Source organism: Lutra lutra, chromosome 8, assembly GCF_902655055.1.
Source record: "Lutra lutra chromosome 8, mLutLut1.2, whole genome shotgun sequence".
NCBI classification, from domain to species: domain Eukaryota; kingdom Metazoa; phylum Chordata; class Mammalia; order Carnivora; family Mustelidae; genus Lutra; species Lutra lutra.
The window spans coordinates 56,279,009-56,298,313 of NC_062285.1; the positions used below are offsets into that span (position 1 = coordinate 56,279,009).

The 19,305-nt window shown below is 53.7% G+C and overlaps 2 protein-coding genes across 2 annotated transcripts in view; both read left to right on the plus strand.

Moving 5' to 3' along the window:
• The window catches only part of LOC125106566 (keratin, type II cuticular Hb5), a 65,916-nt gene that overhangs the window by 10,600 nt on the left and 36,011 nt on the right, over positions 1-19,305 (plus strand). Inside the window, exons 8-9 of the mRNA XM_047740805.1 lie at positions 395-429; positions 1,150-1,352. Coding sequence (XP_047596761.1) covers positions 395-429; positions 1,150-1,352 — 238 coding nt within the window. Of the gene's footprint in view, positions 1-394; positions 430-1,149 lie in introns of the transcript that reaches the window.
• On the plus strand, positions 4,915-16,642 carry KRT82 (keratin 82). Its single transcript, XM_047740808.1, has 9 exons — positions 4,915-5,319; positions 7,001-7,209; positions 9,555-9,615; positions 10,287-10,382; positions 10,739-10,903; positions 12,812-12,937; positions 14,448-14,668; positions 14,919-14,950; positions 15,455-16,642. Exons 1-9 carry the CDS (start codon positions 4,915-4,917, stop codon positions 15,691-15,693), a joined length of 1,554 nt encoding a protein of 517 aa, XP_047596764.1. The 3' UTR covers positions 15,694-16,642.

The window sequence follows — 19,305 nt, forward strand, 5'->3', positions numbered from 1 at the left end:
CCGGAGGCACCCTGTAGTCTCAGCCTCTCCCATCGATGCTACTGGACCCGGGGCAGAGGATCGGGGTGATGATGTCAGGCAGAGGTGGCCCAAGACTACCTGGAAGGCCACTGGCAGAGCCATTCCTACCCAGCCCCCAGGCTATACTGGGGATGGGCCACTGGGGCTCTGTGCTTGATGGAGATGCCTACAATCAAAGTGTCCCTCTCCACCTAGCAAACACGCATCCCTCTCCCCATTTCTATGTATTTTGATTTGATCTCTCTTCTAGATTCCCCTCGCAGGTTCATATTAGCTAGATGAAAGTGACAGCTGGAGACACAAGAGCCCAGGGCTCTTCAACTTCTCAGCAAATGAAATGTCTCTTTCTCTCCCCTCTTCCCCCCGACAACAGACTCACTGGGGAAGGTGTCGGACCCGTGAATATCTGTGAGTAAATGTCTTGGGATAATAAAAAAGTGGGCATTGAAACAGAAGCAATAGCATCACTAACAACAAGGTGTTGGGGATAGATGTGGGCAGAGATGTCATTAAGACAGAGAGGGGAGGTCAACGAGGCATCTTCGAATGTTTGACAGGCTGTGGGGAGCTGTGTCCCATGGTAGTGAGCTCCCTGTCACTGAATGTAGTTAAGTGGACACTATAAACCATTGCATCTCGGTAATATGTCAGAACGATTGCAGTGGGGGACACCCCACCCAGGTGGCCCTCCGGCCTCTTCCATTATGGGAGCCTATGCTCCTGCCCAGCACACGAGGCCTTGTGCTCCATCCAGTACAAGAACCCTGTGCAGCCGAGAAATGGACACAGAAAGTATGACCCTGGACTTGCCACCTGATGTCTCTGCACCCCCATTCTCCCTCTGGAAAGTAGAGGTGATGGTAGTAATGGGTGTTCGTTCGGCCTGATGAGATCAACATGGTCACAGCTGTGAAAGTGCTTTGAAAAGTGCAACATCCTCTACAGACGCTCAGGAGGGGGGCAGCATGTCACGGGGATGGCGAGTCCATGCCCACCCTCTCAGACCCCGGCCCCTGGGTCCAGGACATTACTGTTCTGGGGGCAGGGCGGGGAGCCCCCCCGCCCAGGGAGGGAGCTCCTGGGGACCCAGAGGAGCCTACCAACATGCCCTGTGCCTTGTCTCCACAGCCGTGGTCTCCTCCAGCGGGGGCACTGGCTACAGCTCAGGCGGCGGCCTCTGCATGTCAGGAGGCGGCAGCTACAGCAGCAGCCTGGGCTACAGCTCCGGGGGCGGCTTCAGTTCCACCAGCAGCCGCAGCATGAGCGGCAACAGCTCCAGCATGCGCATCATCTCCAAGACGTCGTCCACCAAAAAGAGTTACAGGAGCTAAAGGGCCCCACCCTCCAGGCTCCCGCCTCCAGGCTCCCGCCTCCAGACTCCCCTGATCCCCCACCCTAAGGCCTGCCGCTTTGCTGATGCCACATGCACAGAATCAATAGCAGGAGGCGTGGGAAGTGGCCTTTGAGTTCTAAGATCATCTTGTTCATCCCTCTGCCTCCAGACACGTCCCCACAGGGATACCCCCCACCTTGCTCCTTATCCCAGGGCCCTCCAGGGGCCCCAGGCATCCACTTCAACTAATGCCCACTCAACTCCTCTGTGCCAAGACCTGGGCTAGGACTTTGCCCATCTGCAGCTCCCAGAGCTGGAGCACCGTAGGGTCATCCTCCCCACCAGAGCCAGATCCATGCCGTCCAAAGTCCTTTATGGGGGAGGAAGGAGCTTAGAATTGACCTTGGTGCCCCCAAAGAGGTTGCGTGTAGTATAGACTAGAGTTCCCACGCATGTGCTCTCTCGCCGGAAACAAGATCCTTTCCTGCAAGCCCCTCCAACCAGGGAAGTCTGCCAATCTAAGCAGGATGTTGTGTCCTCACTTCCTCCCATCTTGTCCCTTGCTGGGCCCCCAGCCACTTCCCCTGACCACTCTCCCACCATCAGAATATTGGAATAAGGAATCAACACCCTTTGAAATATGACCAACTCGATTATTCATACTAGAATAGAATGATTTTTATCAAGAAGGCAAAAGTTCTCCATGGCCTGGGGCTACACTCCATGATAGTTCATAGCCGAATTCCTTTCAATTCTGCCTCATTTAGGCCACTATTAGAATTAGCATCCCACGCAGAACCGCCCTACTGCTGAGTGGGAGGGAGGCAGGCTAACCCGGGTGTGGGAAGGTAGCCGGGCAGCAGATGACCGGGAAAAGGAACCCAGTCAGCCTTTGTTAGAATGGCCCTGGGAGAATCCTCCCATAGAAGGATTCAGGAGACTTTCTCCTTGCTCCTTTCTCCTTGCTCTGTGGTAGCCATATCTCTTCTCTGGAAAGTTCTCTTTCCTTCTTACCTTGCTCTTTCTACCTCCCTCCTTGTTCTGCTCCTCCTCCGCAACCCTGTGTGTCTCCTCTCTTCATCCCTCCCCTCTGCTCCTTTATTTCTCTCTTTTCTTCCCCTCCCACTCATCCATTTGGCAATATAACCCCTGTTCCCTCTCCCCTGACCTTTCTTTTTCCATCTCCCTGTCTCTGACATGTCTACGGTGTGGATTTGCCTGTGCCCCAGGCCTGACTAGAACTGCACTCTCAAGGTAGTCCACCAAACCCTATGCCCCATAGGGAAGGCCTAAGAGGGCAGACTCGGGAGAGAGATAGTCCTTTCTCTGACATCTTTGCTCACTCTCAGAGGATGCTTGTTCGGCCCATGAAGGAAGCAGAGGTAGAGGAGCGGTGGAAGAGGGGAGCTGCATAGGCCCAGAGATCTTTCTAAGACCTGCCTTCACAGAGTGGTTTCCCTACTTGAGGATCTGGGAGCTCTCAAAACACCCGCCATGCACTCAAGACCAAAATGAATTCCAAAGGCAAGCAGGGCCTGGCTGTCAGCTGTGGACATGAAGCCAGGAGAGATATGAAGTCAGAAAAAAAGTCACCCTGCTCTGATTATCTCAAACCTTCCCAAACTGCCTACTTCCCATGCCTGCCTAATTCCTGAAACTGCTTCAATAAAGTGTCACTGAGCTCTTTAGGTCTTGGTAGAGTCTGTGTCTTATCTCACATTCAGAGAGCAGCGTTGGAACCAGTGTTTTCTGGGAGTAGGTGCCTTCTGCCTTCAACAGATCCAGACAACAATCCCCTACTCTCTGATCCCCAGCTCTGGTCCTGGGCTCCCGGGGACCCAACATGTCACTGCACCACGCTCTGGCCTTGGAGTGGTGGGGGACTGCTCTCCGGTCTGGCTTCTTAGTGTCACTATCCACTCTCACACCGTCTCCTGGGCCAACTTCTGTGACGCTTACCCCAGGGCAGAATGGGAATCACCCTCTCCTGCCATCATGCAACAAGACCCACCCCACCTCACCTCTGCCTACCACCATTGCCCTTGGCCTTCTGCAACACCCCTGACCTCCCCAAACCTCAATTTCCCTCCCCAGCATTTTAGGACCCAAAGTCAAGACTAGGAAGAAGGGGACAGTGAAATAGCACAGTTAGACCAAAGCTATGGAGCTCCAGGCTTCTAATCTTCAGGTGGAATGGAGAAGACATAATGCATATTGGCGGGAGACTCACAGTCTCAACCAGGCTTCTCTCCACCAGAGCGGCAGAGCATGGTGCCGACAGAAAGACTAGGACCAAACCCTAGTCTACCACGGATGCGCTGTGTGGTTCAGGTTATTTACTTAATCACTCTCATCTATAAAACAGAAACTACATCATGGTGCCGTCAGGCAATTAAATGAGATCGTGGGTGTAGAGCTTGAGGTGGTCCCAGCACTCAGTAAACGCCCAATAAATACTATTATTATTATTATTATTATTATTATTATTATTATTATTATTATTATTTTGGCTTAATTGTGACCTGGAAAAAAGCAGTATGGCAGGGAAAGACAGTCAGCGACAGCAGAGGTCTCATGGAGGGAACTGATGGAAAGGGAGAGGGAAGAGAATTAGGGGCAGAGGCACTTCAGGCATCTCCAAAGAGCTATGACCTGGGTGCTGGGGAGAAAGCTGGTGTCCCGCATCCATCTGAGCAATTCCTAAGGGCAACAATGGTCCCCGGAAATGTCCTCAGGTTAGAGCAGGCTCTGTCTACCTTGGGGATGCTGGGGATTGGGTAGGGACAAAAGGCAAAAGGCTAGTGACAAAATAATGTCAACCTAATGGCTATCATCAGCGCATCTTTGGGGGGCCAAGGGGTCCTGGGGAGAACATCTCTTCCTCCCCCTCCTCTTGAGTCCTCTGCAGGCATTTTTGGGCTAAACGGGCCCCAGAGACAAGAGTCCGTGTCGGGAGCCCCAGAGGTACTGAGCCAAAGCCGGCTCCCACCTGGCCTGAGGAGGGGCAGGTCCCAACCTGCTTGTGGGGGCCTCTCCCACCTCAAAATCCTCCCTCCCAGGGAGCTTCTAGAAACACCTAGGAGCCCACGGAGGGCCCTTGGATCTGGCACATCTGCAGAAAAGCAGCTTTGGGGGAAAAGAGCATCCCCAAGCATAATTAATTTGGCCTCTAGTCTTGGGCAACCAGGGTGTGTAATTCATGCCTCTCTCCTCACCGCAAAATGGCATAAAGTCCTAAATCTCCCTTTCCTTGAGGCTGAGCCACCCAATATGCCAAATGTCTGTCTGGTTGGCCGCTTTCATTGCCCCCATAAACGAGGAAAGAGGACAGCAGCACTGCCCATTGGCTCCCACCCTTTGCTCTTTGCTACCCTAATTATCCACCTTGGTACTTAGCAGCTGCCAATAGCCCAAGCTTATAAACCTGTTAATGGTGATTTGGGGTTTTACTCTGCCTGGCCCTCCATCCCCAACGAGATAAAAGGTGGAGAAGCTTGGCTGGCTTGATAACTCGGTCCTCCCGCTGTCCCCGTCAGCCGCCTCTCTGCGTCTCTCCCACCATGTCGTGTCGCTCCTTCCAGCTGGGCTCCCGATGTGGTGGTCGGAGCTTCAGCTCCTGCTCAGCTGTCCTCCCCCGGATGGTCACCCACTATGCCGTGAGCAAGGGGCCGTGCCGGTCCGGGGGTGGGGGGGCCCTCCGCGCCATGGGCTGCCTGGGCTCCCGGAGCCTGTGCAATGTGGGCTTCGGGAGGCCCCGGGTGGCCTCCAGGTGTGGCCTGCCCGGCTTTGGGTACCGAGTGGGGGCCCCCTGTGGGTCCTCGCCCTGCATCGCCCCCGTCACCATCAATGAGAGCCTGCTGGTCCCACTCGAGCTGGAGATCGACCCGGCTGTGCAAAGGGTGAAGAGGGACGAGAAGGAGCAAATTAAGTGCCTGAACAACCGCTTTGCATCCTTCATCAACAAGGTAACAGGGAGGAGCCATGCTTGGGGCTGGGAGACATAGAGAGCACTTTGCCTCAGGGCCAAGGAGAGGCCAACAGCTGAGAGGCCGCGGTGGATGACGCCCCCAAATCGTAGAAAGCTGCTTAGATCCAGCTCAGTGCTAGACATTTCTTCCTGCTCATTCTATTTTCACTCTCTTGTCATCTCCCTTTGAATATTAGCTGAGAAAATCACCAGGGCTGTGTGAGGTCAGACTCTAAGAGGAATTTCCTAAGCAATGATAGATACTGAAAAGAAAAACCAATGAGGCAGAGGAGGCTTTGACAACAGAGTCGCCTTCTTAGGGCCTGAGCTGGGGTGAGAGCATTAGGCCTGGAGGCAGGGATGAGCACTGCAACCCCAGATTTGCCCCTGGAGGAGGCCTGGTGTAAGGAGAAGGTAGAGCAGTCAGCACAGGGAGCACACAGTCGCTGTCACCAAAACCCCAGCTCCGAAAGGCTATAGGGAAGGGTGGTGTGCAGCCTTTGAAAGGCCAGTTGGGAACCCAAGCAGCTGCCTTTGCATCTGTTTCCACACCCCAGGGAGGATCTTGGGATCAGGGGCTGAGCCAGTGTTTTTGCTGACCCCTGGCTATAGGGCAAAGAATCCAGAGTCAGAAGTCAGGAGGCCTGGGTCCTGGTGTTGGCTCCAGTCCTGGCTGCTCCCCTGAGGTCCTGTGCAAACGTCTCACTTCTCAGCCTCGGGGCTCTTGCTACCTGGTGGGGAAGGGGGCCTTGGTGGTGGGGAGTCAAAAGAAGTAAGATACGTAAAAGGGCTCCAAAAAGAAACTCATTTCAGTAAATGGGAACTGTTCCACTTACAGTTTTATTTTTAAAGCTCGTTAAGTTCTGGGCTCTAACTTTCCACAACATCACACCACCTTCGTGAGGCTGGGAGCCTCTTGGTTATGCGGCCGTTGCCTGGAAATAGGGCAACGTTTCTCCTCTGCAGATTTCTTTCAAGGATGGGATGCTGGTTTCCTCTGCCGATGGCTAAGAGGGGTGGCCGTGATCAGCTCACTGAGCTTCTCCTCTTCTCGGTTCCTAAGTCACCAAAATGGAAAAGCCAGCCAGGAGCTCTCCATGTTCCCATGATGGGGATGTTTTTTGGACACAGCCTCGCAGGGTGCATCAGAGTCAGGGGAGACAGCTTAGAGTCTCAGGACCACGCATTTGATCTGACCTCCCCTGAATGCCCCCGGGCTGGGACCAGAGAAAACCTGAACTCCCAGGCATCACGTCACCCACTTGCATTAATATGAAGAATCCTGAAGAGCTTCCCATGCACAATACAAACCTTAGGAAGCCAAGAGGCTTGAAGGGACAGGATGTGTTGGCTGAGGTTGCAAGGCTCGTGGGAGGCCGACGGGCAGGGCTGCGAGGGGGACCTGTCCCAGACCTCTTGGGACACTACTCCTCCCATGACAACGTGAGACCCCTAGGGGAGTAAGTGGGGGTCTTATAAAAGCTCCCCCAGGCAGGGGATTCATGGAGACAAATCCTCCCAGGCCAGTCTACGCAGGGAGACTTACCTGAAAACTTTACCACATTGACAGCAATGTGTTGGGATTAAGAGTACACTCTGATTCCATTGGCCACCCAGCCCATCACCTGTTACGGTCCCTGGGCTCCCTGCTCTTGGTGACTCCCTGATCTGGATGGCAGGTGCGGTTCCTGGAGCAGAAGAACAAGCTGCTGGAGACCAAGTGGAACTTCATGCAGCAGCAAAGGTGCTGTCAGAGCAACATCGAGCCCATCTTCCAGGCCTACATCTCTGCCCTTCGGCGGCAGCTGGACTGTGTGGCAGGGGACCGGGCCAGGCTGGAGTCCGAGCTCTGCAGCCTCCAGGACGTGCTGGAAAGCTACAAGAAAAAGTGAGTGTGGCCTACTTTCAGCCCACCAGGGAGCCTGGAGCAAGCTCCATCAACAACCTGGGCCTCAGTTTCCCCATCTCTACAGTGGGAGGGCTCCAGCTTCATCGATCAGGTAGCAGCAACAGTGTGGTGGGGTAACACAAGAGAGCAGCTAGGACACTGCCCGTCAGGCACACGCCAGAAGCTCTGAAATCATGTATTGATCTTCGCCTCCCTTCCTGCCGCCCTCCCTCAATAAGGCCCTGTCCATGTCCCTGCAATACTAGCTCTTTCTCCTGCCATTCCCCGCCCTCCAGGGCTCTGCTTGGCCACCTGGTCTGCCGTAGCTTCTAGCAATCCCCGTTCAGATCCAGAACCATATCTTATTCCCCAAACGGGAGTCCAAACCTTCTTCCCTCCGTGCTTTTCCTCCCACTGTCCCTTCCTCCTGATACGCCCCTCTTGGCACCTCCTGGGACTGCATCCAAGCTAACCTGGCCCACGTTTTTCTCTCACTCCCTGATGCTCAGATCCCGGACCTCAACCTCAGAGTCCACAGCTGGAAGCCATCCCCCTCCCCACGAGCAGGGCTCTAGGTCCCCAGCGCTTGTGGTTAAGGTCAGGTAGCCTGCTAGACTTGCCCTCTCCGAGGGAAGCTCCCAGTCTGCCTCCCAGGAGAAGGGAGCCAAAACAGATGTTAACTAGGAGCTTGCTGGCTACTAGGTCTAGCGCCTATAAGAGGCTTGAGGCCAGGATACATTGCCTCACAGGTCCTAGGTGGGTGTCTCTGCTCCAGGGCCCTATGGGAGCACATGTTGGTGGGTGAGGGTTGAGAGAGACACATTTCCACTGACAAGCAGCAGTACAAGTAGGCTCAGAGCCACGGTCCCTAAGGGATGTGCATCAGTGGAATAGAGCCACATGGTGGTCACTCATGCTGCAGGGGTCAGTCCTATGCCTTCCTGATACCAGACACTGTGCCAAGCTGGCTCCCGCCCTCCTAATGCCCCGGTCCTGCACAGACCTCCACGCACACCAGCCAACAGCTACGATGGGGTACGGGGCAGAAGCAGAAAGGAATGCCAGGACAGTGAGGGCACAGACAGGGCCCAGGAAAGCTTCCTGGAGGAGGTGTCATTTTGCTCAGGGCCATGATGAAGTTTCATTCTAGTTGGGCCTTACAAAAGAGGAGTCTAGAGTAGATTCCAGGGAAAGGGAAGGGATGGGAGCAGGGGACAGGAAGGGCCAGAGTATGCCAGGTCAGAGAGGACCACTCCAGCAGACCACAACAGGTAAGATGTAGTGAGGCCAGCCCTCTCGACCAGAGCAGTGCCTTTCTTGGCGGGTAACATACAAGGTGGGCAGGACACATGGTTTGCAGCTCATGATGAGGACTTTGGATTGGGCAAGTGGGGGTAGAAGGATGAGACTAAATGCTGTTTTGATAGTAGCAGCCGATACTTATGAAGCCTCTGCTCCATGCCAGGGGCCCAGTGCTTGGCAGACGCTACCTGTGGCATGTGTTAGCTCACTGCAGCTACATGAGGCTGGACCGGTGTCATTCTCATTCTGTACACAATGAAGCTGAGACACAGAAAAGTCCCCCACCCCGGACCCTTCCCCAAAGTCCCAAGACAGTCCCGCCCAGGCAGAAGTCTCCAGCTCCCAGGGCCCATGCTGAGGCTGAGGTCTGCTGGAATAAGGAAGGATGGGCGTCAGGAAGCGCAGCGAGGCTATTAATGGATCAATAGCACTCATCAGACTGAGTCATCCCCGCCAGACTGGACCCCCTGGCCCTGATTCCATTGCCCAGAGGGACAGGGAGTGGGCGGGGAGCTCCCTCGAAGCCTGGAGGTGGCCAGGCTGTCTCTACAGCTCTGGTTAAGTGGGTAATTGCTACCTCGGCAAATAGAGGCCAGGCTCGGACCTCTCCTGGCGGGGAGGGCAAGGGGCAGGCTGAGGTTCCAGTGTTTGCAGCCAAAACTGAGAACAACTCAGAGAAGGCAGCCAACTCTCTACCACCTTCCCAGAGGAAGCAACTGCATGACGTGGGCTTCCTTAGCAGCAACAAGGAAAGGAGGTGGCCTGGAGAAGGACTTCCCAGAAGATGATAATCACAGGAATGGGCTACCCGGGGTGGGGAGGGAGGTCAACACATACAGTGGCTAATGAGAGGCTAGGATGACAATCATTTGTCCTGAGTGGTCAGAGGAGCTACAGGTGTCCGATGATGATGAGGACTGGGCCTGGCGACTCCTTAGGGCATTAAGTTACTGAGAGGCAGGTTTGCTCCCCAGCCTCCCTCCCTTGGGCCACTTCTGAACCCCCAGGCCAGACTAAAATATTTCTTCCTGCCCATCCACTAGGTATGAAGAGGAGCTCTCCCTTCGGCCCTGTGCTGAGAATGAGTTTGTTGCCTTGAAGAAGGTGAGGGAGGACACAGGGAGAGAGAAGGCCCCCCGAGTTGGCCCAGGTGGCCTCACCACACTCAGCCACTGACCAGGTCCAAATGTGTCTGCAACCCACCCACCCCCGACAGGGCCTCTCTCCGGTCGGATCCCAGGGCCAACCTCACCGACCCTGGGAAAGAGGAAAGCCAGCCTTCCCCTACTTCTTGCAGAAGGGCAGTGATTGACCTGGCCTCCACCTCCCAACGCATGTGGGCCTGACCTGGTTAGGGTTGTGTCTACACCTGCCCGAGAAGTTGGAGGTAGAGCTAATGCCAAACTGAAAACCAAACAAAAACTCTGACTCTGACACAAAAGAGGAAAACAAGAGCGATGGTTTCTCAGATAAACACCAAGGTGTTCTATGGCCCGTGCACCACACAGCGGGCTCTGAGAACCTGCACTCAAGGATCCTTCAAAACCCACTCCAACAGATCCTTCCCCATTAGGTGCCAGGCCCAGGCATGTGGTCCTGGGGTTGGGGCCCCTCCCCTCCATCCTTGGCTTTGTCACCTTTTCACTTCCACATGTGCCTACACCTAGGTCCCTCAGCTGCCACCAGCTTGCCTGGGAGGGGACCCAGTGGGAGGAGAGGGTGGCCCCACCTGTTCCCTGGGCCCCAGATTATGGTTGTCCCTGCTCTGGCCGCAGGATGTGGACACAGCCTTCCTGATGAAGGCTGACCTGGAGACCAACGCAGAGGCTCTGGTCCAGGAGATCAACTTCCTGAAAGGCCTGTATGAGGAGGTACCTACAGCCCCACTGCCCACAGATGCTCGGTCAGGGGCCAGTTCCGTGGGCACGATGGAGTGGGAGGGCTTCCACTGGCAGGTATGGTCCAGGGCAAGCTGACTCAAAAGTGAGCATGGGAAGAAATTCTCAGTCTCAGTGAGACTCCCAGAAGTCAGAGGGCCCAGACGTTGGCTCTTGAGTCTGTGTAACTAGTCGGGGGATGAAGAACAGGTTGGTGATGGAAGACTCAGGACAGCTATGCAAATTCCTATGCAAATCTGCTATGGGAAAGTCAAGAGCTGTTTCCGTCCTCCGCTCCTCCACTTTGGTCCTCAAAATGCTCACGCATTCCCACGTGCCCCCCCACCCAGGAGATCTGCCTGCTCCAGTCTCAGATCTCTGAGACCTCCGTCATTGTGAAGATGGACAACAGCCGGGAGCTGGATGTGGATGGCATCATTGCTGAGATCAAGGCCCAGTATGACGACATTGCCAGCCGCAGCAAAGCTGAAGCCGAGGCCTGGTACCAGAGCCGGGTGAGGACCTGGGCAGGGCCCGGCTGGGACCCCAGACCCGCCTCCCCTAGGGACTGAGTGAGATGATAACGAGGGCTGTGTCACACCACAATCACAGAGAACCTTGTAAACCCCGGGGTCCTGTTGTTTCTGCCAGGTCCCTGCAGAGCATGTGGGAGGGGACCCCACGGACAGCCCAAGCCTGTCATCAGGGTGCTGGGACTTCCCACCTTTACCCACGCACAGACACTGGAAGTATTCCTTTAGGTTGTGCTTGAGAAGCATTAATTGCCAATGACTGCAAAGAGGGCCCTGGGCTTCAAGGCGTGAAGGAGGCTAATGGTGCAGTGGGCACTAATGGCAGGGCAGGAGCGGTCATTAAGGCGGCCCCAGACTTAGGCAATTAGGGGCTTGCTGGGACAGAGATGGATACCCCCAAGGGCAATTTGATTTTGCAAATATTATCATCTCTGTCTCACCGGTCCTGTCTGTGAAAGGCACCATGCATTCATTTGCTCAGTCATTTATTCATCCAACGACTGTTTATTGAGCATCCATCACACTCCAAACACTGTTCTAGTTGCTGGATTCCAGCAGGAGACAGAATAGACAGCAAGCCCCGCCTTCCAGTCACTTTCATTCTAGAGGCAGGGTGGGGGAGGGGCGGACGATACACAAGGTATTGAATCAGTAAACTTGGGGTACGCTAGATGGTGATGTGTGCTTTGAATAAAATCGATCAGCATGAAGTGCAGGGAGTGTTGTGGGAATGAGATTTTGAATAGGGTCGCCAGGGAAGGATGATCTTATTGAAATGTGTGGCACCGTGAGGGTACTAAGAGTCACACCATCCCTGTCCTCAAAGAGGTTACAGAAACAGACTGCCCACAGATGATACAGGGGTTCTATGTTCCCATCAGGGACACAGGCTTCTTCTCGCTTTCTGTTCTGCTATCCTTAAAATTGCAGTAATCCTCACGGTTGCCTCATGTCCCAAGAAGGCTGCCTTATCACTGATCTCACATGTTCATTCCAAGCAGGAAGAACACAGGGCAAAAGAAACATGCCAACTGGGTCATCCCCCACTTTAAACAGCTTTCCTGGAGTGTTACCCATAGATCTCATTAATGAAAAGGCCAATAAATATTCTCTTATCTGGGCTCACTGCCACCCCAAATAAAAGCAGAGTTCTGTTGGAAGACTAGGAGAGTGTGTATTGCTAAGGCAACTGCAGGCTTTGTCACAACAGCCAAACAACAAAAGAGCCAAAGAGAATGATTTTCTTATCACTTGTTTTGCCTTCTCTATGTGGAAAATCTAAAGTTGGCTACTTGTTTTAATCTATAGATGTAAATTGATAAAACGTTATTCAGAAATTGAATTTGGAGCTGCAAAGGTAGCAAAGGTTTTTTTAAAAATGTTAAGTCGAAGTAGGAAGCAGCATTGCATATTGTTTTCTATTGTTTTGAAGGAGAATGTACGAAGGTACTCACCCTAGTGAGGTAGACATGGTCTGTCCTCACTCCCAGATCTGTCCGGCATACCAGACTGAGCACAGAAACCCCTTCTAAGATCTGGAGGGAACTCCAAAGGGGAAGGAGCCCTCCAGAGACCCTGGGGCTCTGGGCTTGGGAGAAAAAGATGAGCCACAGAACAGCTAAACAGAGAAAAGGAGAGCTTAGAGGAGCATTTAATAAGCCTGAAGTTTTAGGGTTGGGGAAGGAAATAAGAAGCAGCCCAGAAAAAGACCCCAAAATTGACAAGAAATGGAAAGGGGATGGAGAGTAGAACAAGCATAAGAACCCAGAGAGCCCTGATCTAGGAAACCACTGGAGGAGAGACTCTGGACGGTGAGAACAGGGGTGGCGAGGCACCGTGGTGCAGGTGCCTGCGCCCAGGGCTCTGACCTCCCTGTCCCGGTCCCGGCAGTATGAGGAGCTGCGGCTGACAGCTGGGAACCACTGTGACAACCTCCGCAACCGCAAGAACGAGATCCTGGAAATGAACAAGCTGATTCAGCGGCTTCAGCAAGAAATTGAGAACGTGAAAGCCCAGGTGAGGCCAGAAAGCCATGGTCCTGAGGCCCCATCACAGGCTCCTCAACAACTGGTCCTGGGGGTGGGTCCATTCTCCCTGGGAGCACTTGGAAGTGGGAATGAACTTGTGCCCCTTGCTTACGAGGAAACAAACCCTTTCTAAAAAAGCTGACCAACAGCGGGAGCAACCTAAGGAAACAGCAAGGTCCCGACAGACACTAGGTCACCTTTGGTCACAGATGAAATAGCAAGGGTACTCCCCTCAATGGGGGCACAGAAACGATGGTTGACATGGTTGACATGGTTCCTTCGGACCCAAAGACTCCAGTCCTGTGATCCTGAAATTCCAGACGATTCCCAGGAGTCCATAAATGCAGACCCACTCTGTTCTCCCAGGCTGATGAAGACCAGCCAGACGCTTCCAATCTATGAGCCCCCAAAGAAATCGCTCAAACCTCCTTGAGCTCTTATAGACAGAAGTTGGTCCGACATCTCAGGAAGAGCCAGATGTCACAACCCTAGGCTGAAAGGTTCAGCAGCTTTGAATCTGGCATGGTCCCATGACTGTGAAGGAAATCTCTCTCCTCCTATGTGTTCCCATGAGTGTCACCTTCCTCCCACACTCACAAAGCTGCCCACCCAGGCAATTATACCACCCCAGCTGGTGTCCTACGGTTCAGCTCAACTCAGACACTATCTACCTGGAGAGAGGGTCAGATCCCACAGAGTAAGGGTTCCACCTCACTGCCCCTACTTCACATGCCGACCTCAAGTCCAGGTTGTGACCCCTCAGCTATACATCGGAGGTTCCTGTGATCCCCTCTTCAGGTACGATTAATTCACTAGAATGGCTCATGGAACTCAGGAAACAGCTTACTTACTGTTTAGCAGTTTGTTATAAAAGGCAATGATAAAGAACACAGATGAACACCCAGTTGGAAGAGATGCACAGGGCAGGGTAGGCGGGAAGATCATGGAGCTTCTATGCCACGCTCTGGGCATGTGAGTGTCCCACCACCTCTGCGTGCTCACCAACCTGAAAGCTGTGCAAACCCCAGGCTTTGGGATTTTATAGAGACCTCCTATCCTGGGCATGATCAATGATTAAGTCCATTTCCAGCCCCTCCCCTCTCTCCGGGAATAGGGGGTGGGGCTGAAAACCCCAAGCTTCTAGTCATGACTTGGTCCTTCTGACGAGCAGCCCTCATCCAGAAGCCATTGGAGACTCAGCCAGAGTCACCTCATTAGAATAAAAGACACTGCTACCATCCAGGAGTCCCAAGGGATCGGAGAACTCTGTGTCAGAAACCAGGGTCAAAGACCAAATATGAAATCAAAGGATGCTCCTAATGCTCTTTATCACTTGTGAAATTACAAGGATTTGGGAGCTCTGTGCCAGGAACTGGGGGCAGAGATCCATATATGTATTTTTTATCATCTCACAATGACCATGTTCTCCCTGCTCTTCTGAGAGTCAGCCTGGCGCTCCTGGGGACTCCAGTAACGCCTTGCTGTGCCCTCTCCCCCAGCGCTGCAAGCTGGAGGCTGCGGTGACCCAGGCGGAGCAGCAGGGCGAGGCGGCCCTCAGTGACGCCAAGTGCAAACTGGTAGGGCTGGAGGAGGCCCTGCAGAAGGCCAAGCAGGACATGGCCTGCCTGCTCAAGGAGTACCAGGAGGTGATGAACTCCAAGCTGGGCCTGGACATCGAGATCGCCACCTACAGGCGGCTGCTGGAGGGCGAGGAACACAGGTGGGTCAGGGCCATCCATGCTCCAAGGGTAAGTTCACCTGCCTCTGGTGGCCTCTGGTCACTGCTGAGGCTGCACTGCGATGGCCCGTCCCACAGTCAAGGAAAGTCCCAAACAGCCAAGAATCCTCAGGCCCTCCTCCTGAACACAGCGGTGGGGGCAGCGGCCTGGGCAGGAGGAGGGGTGCCCTGTGTTTATCGGGCTTGTTCTCTCTGATGCAGTTAGCCTGTGTCTTCTTTCCTCTTCCTCCAGGTTGTGCGAAGGCATCGGGCCCGTGAATATCTGTGAGTAGTTGTGTAATCCCCTGGGGCTCTGGGGTCGTGGGGGCTGGTCCACCCGACAAGGACAAGACCACAGCACCCTGGCCCAGACTTCCGCATGTTTCCCCCACCCCAAGAAGGAGCTTTGCCTGCCAGGAGCTCCCAGTCAGATGGAGGGGAAGTCAGAATTATGTGAGGAGCAGAGAAGCAACAGGGCCTCAGGGCTGTGGGGCCCCGGAAGCTGCGGGGAACTCTCATGACAAGAGACTGCCTTTCTGGAGAAAGCAGTTTCAAAGCAGGTTCAGACAAGTAGAAACTGAGGGCATGAAGCAGAAACCAAGGCTGTGGGGAAAGAGGAGAGCTTCTAAGCACATTTTGTGGCTAGTGTGGGAAGCGGGTGGCTGGAATGGGGGTATGCTTGTCAGTGAGCGGCAGCAGGTGGGGACACGGTCTGGCTGAGAGGTTTGAGGGCCATGCCCTTCTAGCCACACAGTAAGGGACCCTGAGCCTCACTCCCTGTTCCCACAGCCGTGAGCAGCTCCAAAGGCGCGGTCCTCTACGAGCCCTGTGTGGTCAGCACCCCCGTGCTGAGGACCGAGTACTGCCCGGGGGGCACCAGTGTCCTCAAGACCAACGGGGCCTGCAGCGTCGTGGGCACTGGTGAGGTCTATGTCCCCTGCGAGCCCCAGGGGCTGCTGAGCTGTGTGAGCACGCGGAATTCCTGCATGAAGCTAGGGGCCGGGAGCAGCTCCTCCCACAAGTGTTAGCACAGTCCGGTCCCCGAGGCGGGAAGCCCAGGGACAGGGTGCCAGCACCCCTCCACCCCCAGCCTAGATGTTGTCCCCCGACCAGAGCTGAAGACAAGGATATTCCCAAACCCCACCTTCCTGTATTGACCAAAGCTTTCCCTCAGGTTTTTTGCTGAGAGGCGCCCCTCAGGCCTCTCCATGGGTCACCTTTCACTTAGCCGTGTGCGGACCCCAAGCTAGGCCCTCGGTGGGGAACACATCAAAGTTCCGCTCTGTGGATTATCCCCTGAAAGTTTTCCCACAAAGCCAGGATCCCACTCCTAACCCCTGAAGTTCCCCACCTCCCTTACGTCTGGCTCTCAAAGCATCTAAGAAAAATGAACTTCTTTTAACATCCGGCTAACACATGCACTATTGCAATGATCAAGAAGAGGTACCCCAAAAATACTATTCTGATTTCCAAAGCCAAGGGCCAGCATTTCAGAATCACTCGAGATCTGTTAAAGGTCCTCTTGATTGGCACGCAGAATCCAGAGGTGGTCTTTGGGAAGTAATTCACCAGCTCGAGTGCTGAGCTCACACTATGAAAATACATATTTTTTCCTGAGCCCCATTGACGGGGAAACGCCAAAACAAAGGCAAAGGGATTTGGAATACTTCCTGGATGGAGAGACAATCACAAGCTGATATCATCTGCTCAATGGAACCAAGCTCCTCCCCCACCCTCTGTACATAGCCCTCCCCACCCCCTCCTCGCTCTGGTCCTGCTCCCCCTCCTTTTAGGTCCTCTTGCTTTGGATCTGATGTGAACATGTTTTCCCAGCTACAGTGATGTGGGGCTACCCCCAAACTGGGAGGCTTTGGCTCAGGGGTTGCAGGGAAAGATGTGTGGTGCTGACCCAATCTCCCCAGAGGCTCCTCATGCAACCTCCTGAAGAAACACCCCACCCCACCCAGGGAGCCACCCTCTCTGCCATAAGCCTCTGGTCTTGTCTGTTCCCAATAAACTGACCGTTCACACGCTGCAGGAGTCAAGATTATTCACTCGGCTCCGTAGGGTACAAGAAGGCTGGAGGGGAACCAATGAGCAGCCTTTGGGAGCTGGGAGCTGGGCGGGCTGGGGAGTGGAAATGAAGGTCATCATCCACATGGAAAAGCTACATATGAATGATTTGCAAACAGCCTGTGGAATAAATGTGGATCCATACAAATTGCATTTAAGACCACATACCACACCCCGATAGATGGCAAGTCACTCACCATGTTAAAGACCATGGCCTTATACACATGGGTCTCCTCACCACATGGTCCCTTGCACGTGTCCCAGAGAAATCCCGTGGGGCCCTGATCATGTCAGTACTTAGCAGCCTCCAAGCCCCATGTTCTGCCTCCCCATCCTGGACCAGTCTCAGGACAGGTCAGGTGCAGGGGAAAGCTGTGCAGACAGGGAGGAGAACTTTCTAGTCCCCCATCCCTCTTAGGGAGCCCCGAGGCCAGGAGATGAACCTTGGTAGTAGCAGTTCTGCCCCAAATCCTTCCTGTTGCCTCACTGGTCCCCTAGAACACTTCCTCATGACAAACCCCCCTTGTGGCTTCTGTGTGTTGGGGTACAACTTCCCTCTCCCCACAGTCCCATGCAGAGCATTTATTCTGTGCCAACCCCTGCATTAGAACCTGGTGATACAGAGGTGACTAATACCCTCTCTTAACCCCAGAGGGACTTTTGGCCTCCCAGAGGAGTCATAGATAATGAGAGGCAGAGAATATGGGAGCAACCAGAAAAGGCAACTAATGATTATGCCCGGAAAGGGGGTCAGAGCGAGGTTCACTGAGAAGGTTGTAAGGATAGCATCTGGGTGGAAGTCGAGGGCAGTATAAACTGAAAGGGTGCCATTCATTCACCTTTTCATTCATTCACTATGTATTTATCAAGCACCTGGCATGGGTCCGGCCACCCAGAGGCAAGGGACAGTGACAAGACAGCTCCAGTCAAGGCAGAGTTACTCAGACACAGGACCTAGAACCCACGGTAAGGAGTGTGAAGCGTTGCAGCCGCTTTGAAAAACATTCTGCCGGTTCCTCAAAACGTTAAACAGAGAGCTGCCATAGGACCCAGCCGTTCCACTGCTAGGTATACAGCCAGGAGAAATGAAAACATGCATCCACACAAAAACCTGTATGTGAATGCTCAGAGCAGCGTCATACACAACAGCCAGAAGGTGGAAACCACCCCAATGTCCCTCAATGGATGAGTGGATAATCAAAATGTCATAGAGCCCCAAATGGACTACTACTCTGTCATGAAAAGGAATGAAGGACTCACACATGGTACCACATGGGTGATCCTTAAGAACACTGTGATAAGTAAGAGAAGCCAGACACAAAGGTCACATATTCTATGATTCCATTCCTATGAAATTCCGGAATAGGGAAATCCCTAGAGGCAGAAAGCAAATTAGTGGTAAGTTAGTGCTGGAGGGAGATGACGGAATGGGGGGGTGGCAGTAAAAGTTTCCATTTGAAGTGGTGAAAATATTCTGAACTTGACGATGGTGATGGTCGCCTATGTCCAAGCATATACAAGAACCACCAAACTGTACATTTTACTTTACTTTTTTAAAAAAGATTTTATTTATTTATTTGAGAGAGAATGGAGGAGAGAGAGAGGGCATGGAGGGGGGTCAGAGGGAGAAGCAGACTCCCTGCTGAGCAGGAAGCCCAATGTGGGACTCGATCCTGGAACTACAGGATCATGACCTGAGCTAAAGGCAGTTGGTTAACCAACTGAGCCACCCAGGAGCCCCCAAACTGTACCTTTTAAATGAGCAAATTATATGGGTGCCTGAGTGGCTCAGTTAGCTAAGCATCTGACTCTTGGTTGCAGCTCAGGCCCTGATCTCAGGGTCATGGGTGGAGCCCGGAGGCCCGCTCTGTCCTCAGCGGAGAATCTGCTTGAGATCTTTTTCCCCTCTATTTCTCCCCCACCCCACCCCATGCTGGCACGCTTGCTCTCTTTCTAAAATAAAAAAATAAAACTTTTTAAGAATAAAAATAAAAAATAATGACCAAATTACATAGCATGTGAACTCTATCTCAACCAAGCTGTTTGTTTGTTAAATGGGGCCCTGGCCCCAATCCATACCTCGCAGGGCTTACAGACCTACAACGGGGAATGACTGACGGGAGGATTGCTGTGAATCCAATGTAACTGAGGGTCCCACCTAGTCCCGGGCTTTGGGAAGGTCCCCAGGAGGAGGGGCAGGCCTACTGGATGGCGAAGGGCAGCAGGACTCAGGGGAACAAAGCCTGCTGGGGGTTCCAGGCTGAGGAAACAGCAACCGTGAGTAAGACCGCACTGTGGACCCGCCCGTGAGAGTCTGGAGTCCAGGCCTGCACAACCACACAGAGGGAAGGAGGGGGCAGAAGAGGAGGGCCTCCCAGCCACAGTTCCCACCGCAGCCCTGTCACTCTGGACCTGGTCCTAGAGCCAGCTAAGCTCCTTGCTGATGAATATGCAAAGCTCTGAAACTGATAAGAATGCTCTGGCCTGGAGTCAGCAGAAACAGAGATTCTAAGAGACCGCCCACCTCTAGCCCACAGAGGGCTACCTGAGGTCCAGGAAATAGGCCA

Coding starts and splice junctions, on each gene's coding strand:
- KRT82 (XM_047740808.1), top strand. CDS start 4,915: ATGTCGTGTCGCTCCTTCCAGCTGGGCTCCCGATGTGGTGGTCGGAGC. Junction 5,320..7,000: donor TTGCATCCTTCATCAACAAG/GTAACAGGGAGG, acceptor TCTGGATGGCAG/GTGCGGTTCCTGGAGCAGAA. Junction 10,383..10,738: donor TGAAAGGCCTGTATGAGGAG/GTACCTACAGCC, acceptor CCCCCCACCCAG/GAGATCTGCCTGCTCCAGTC.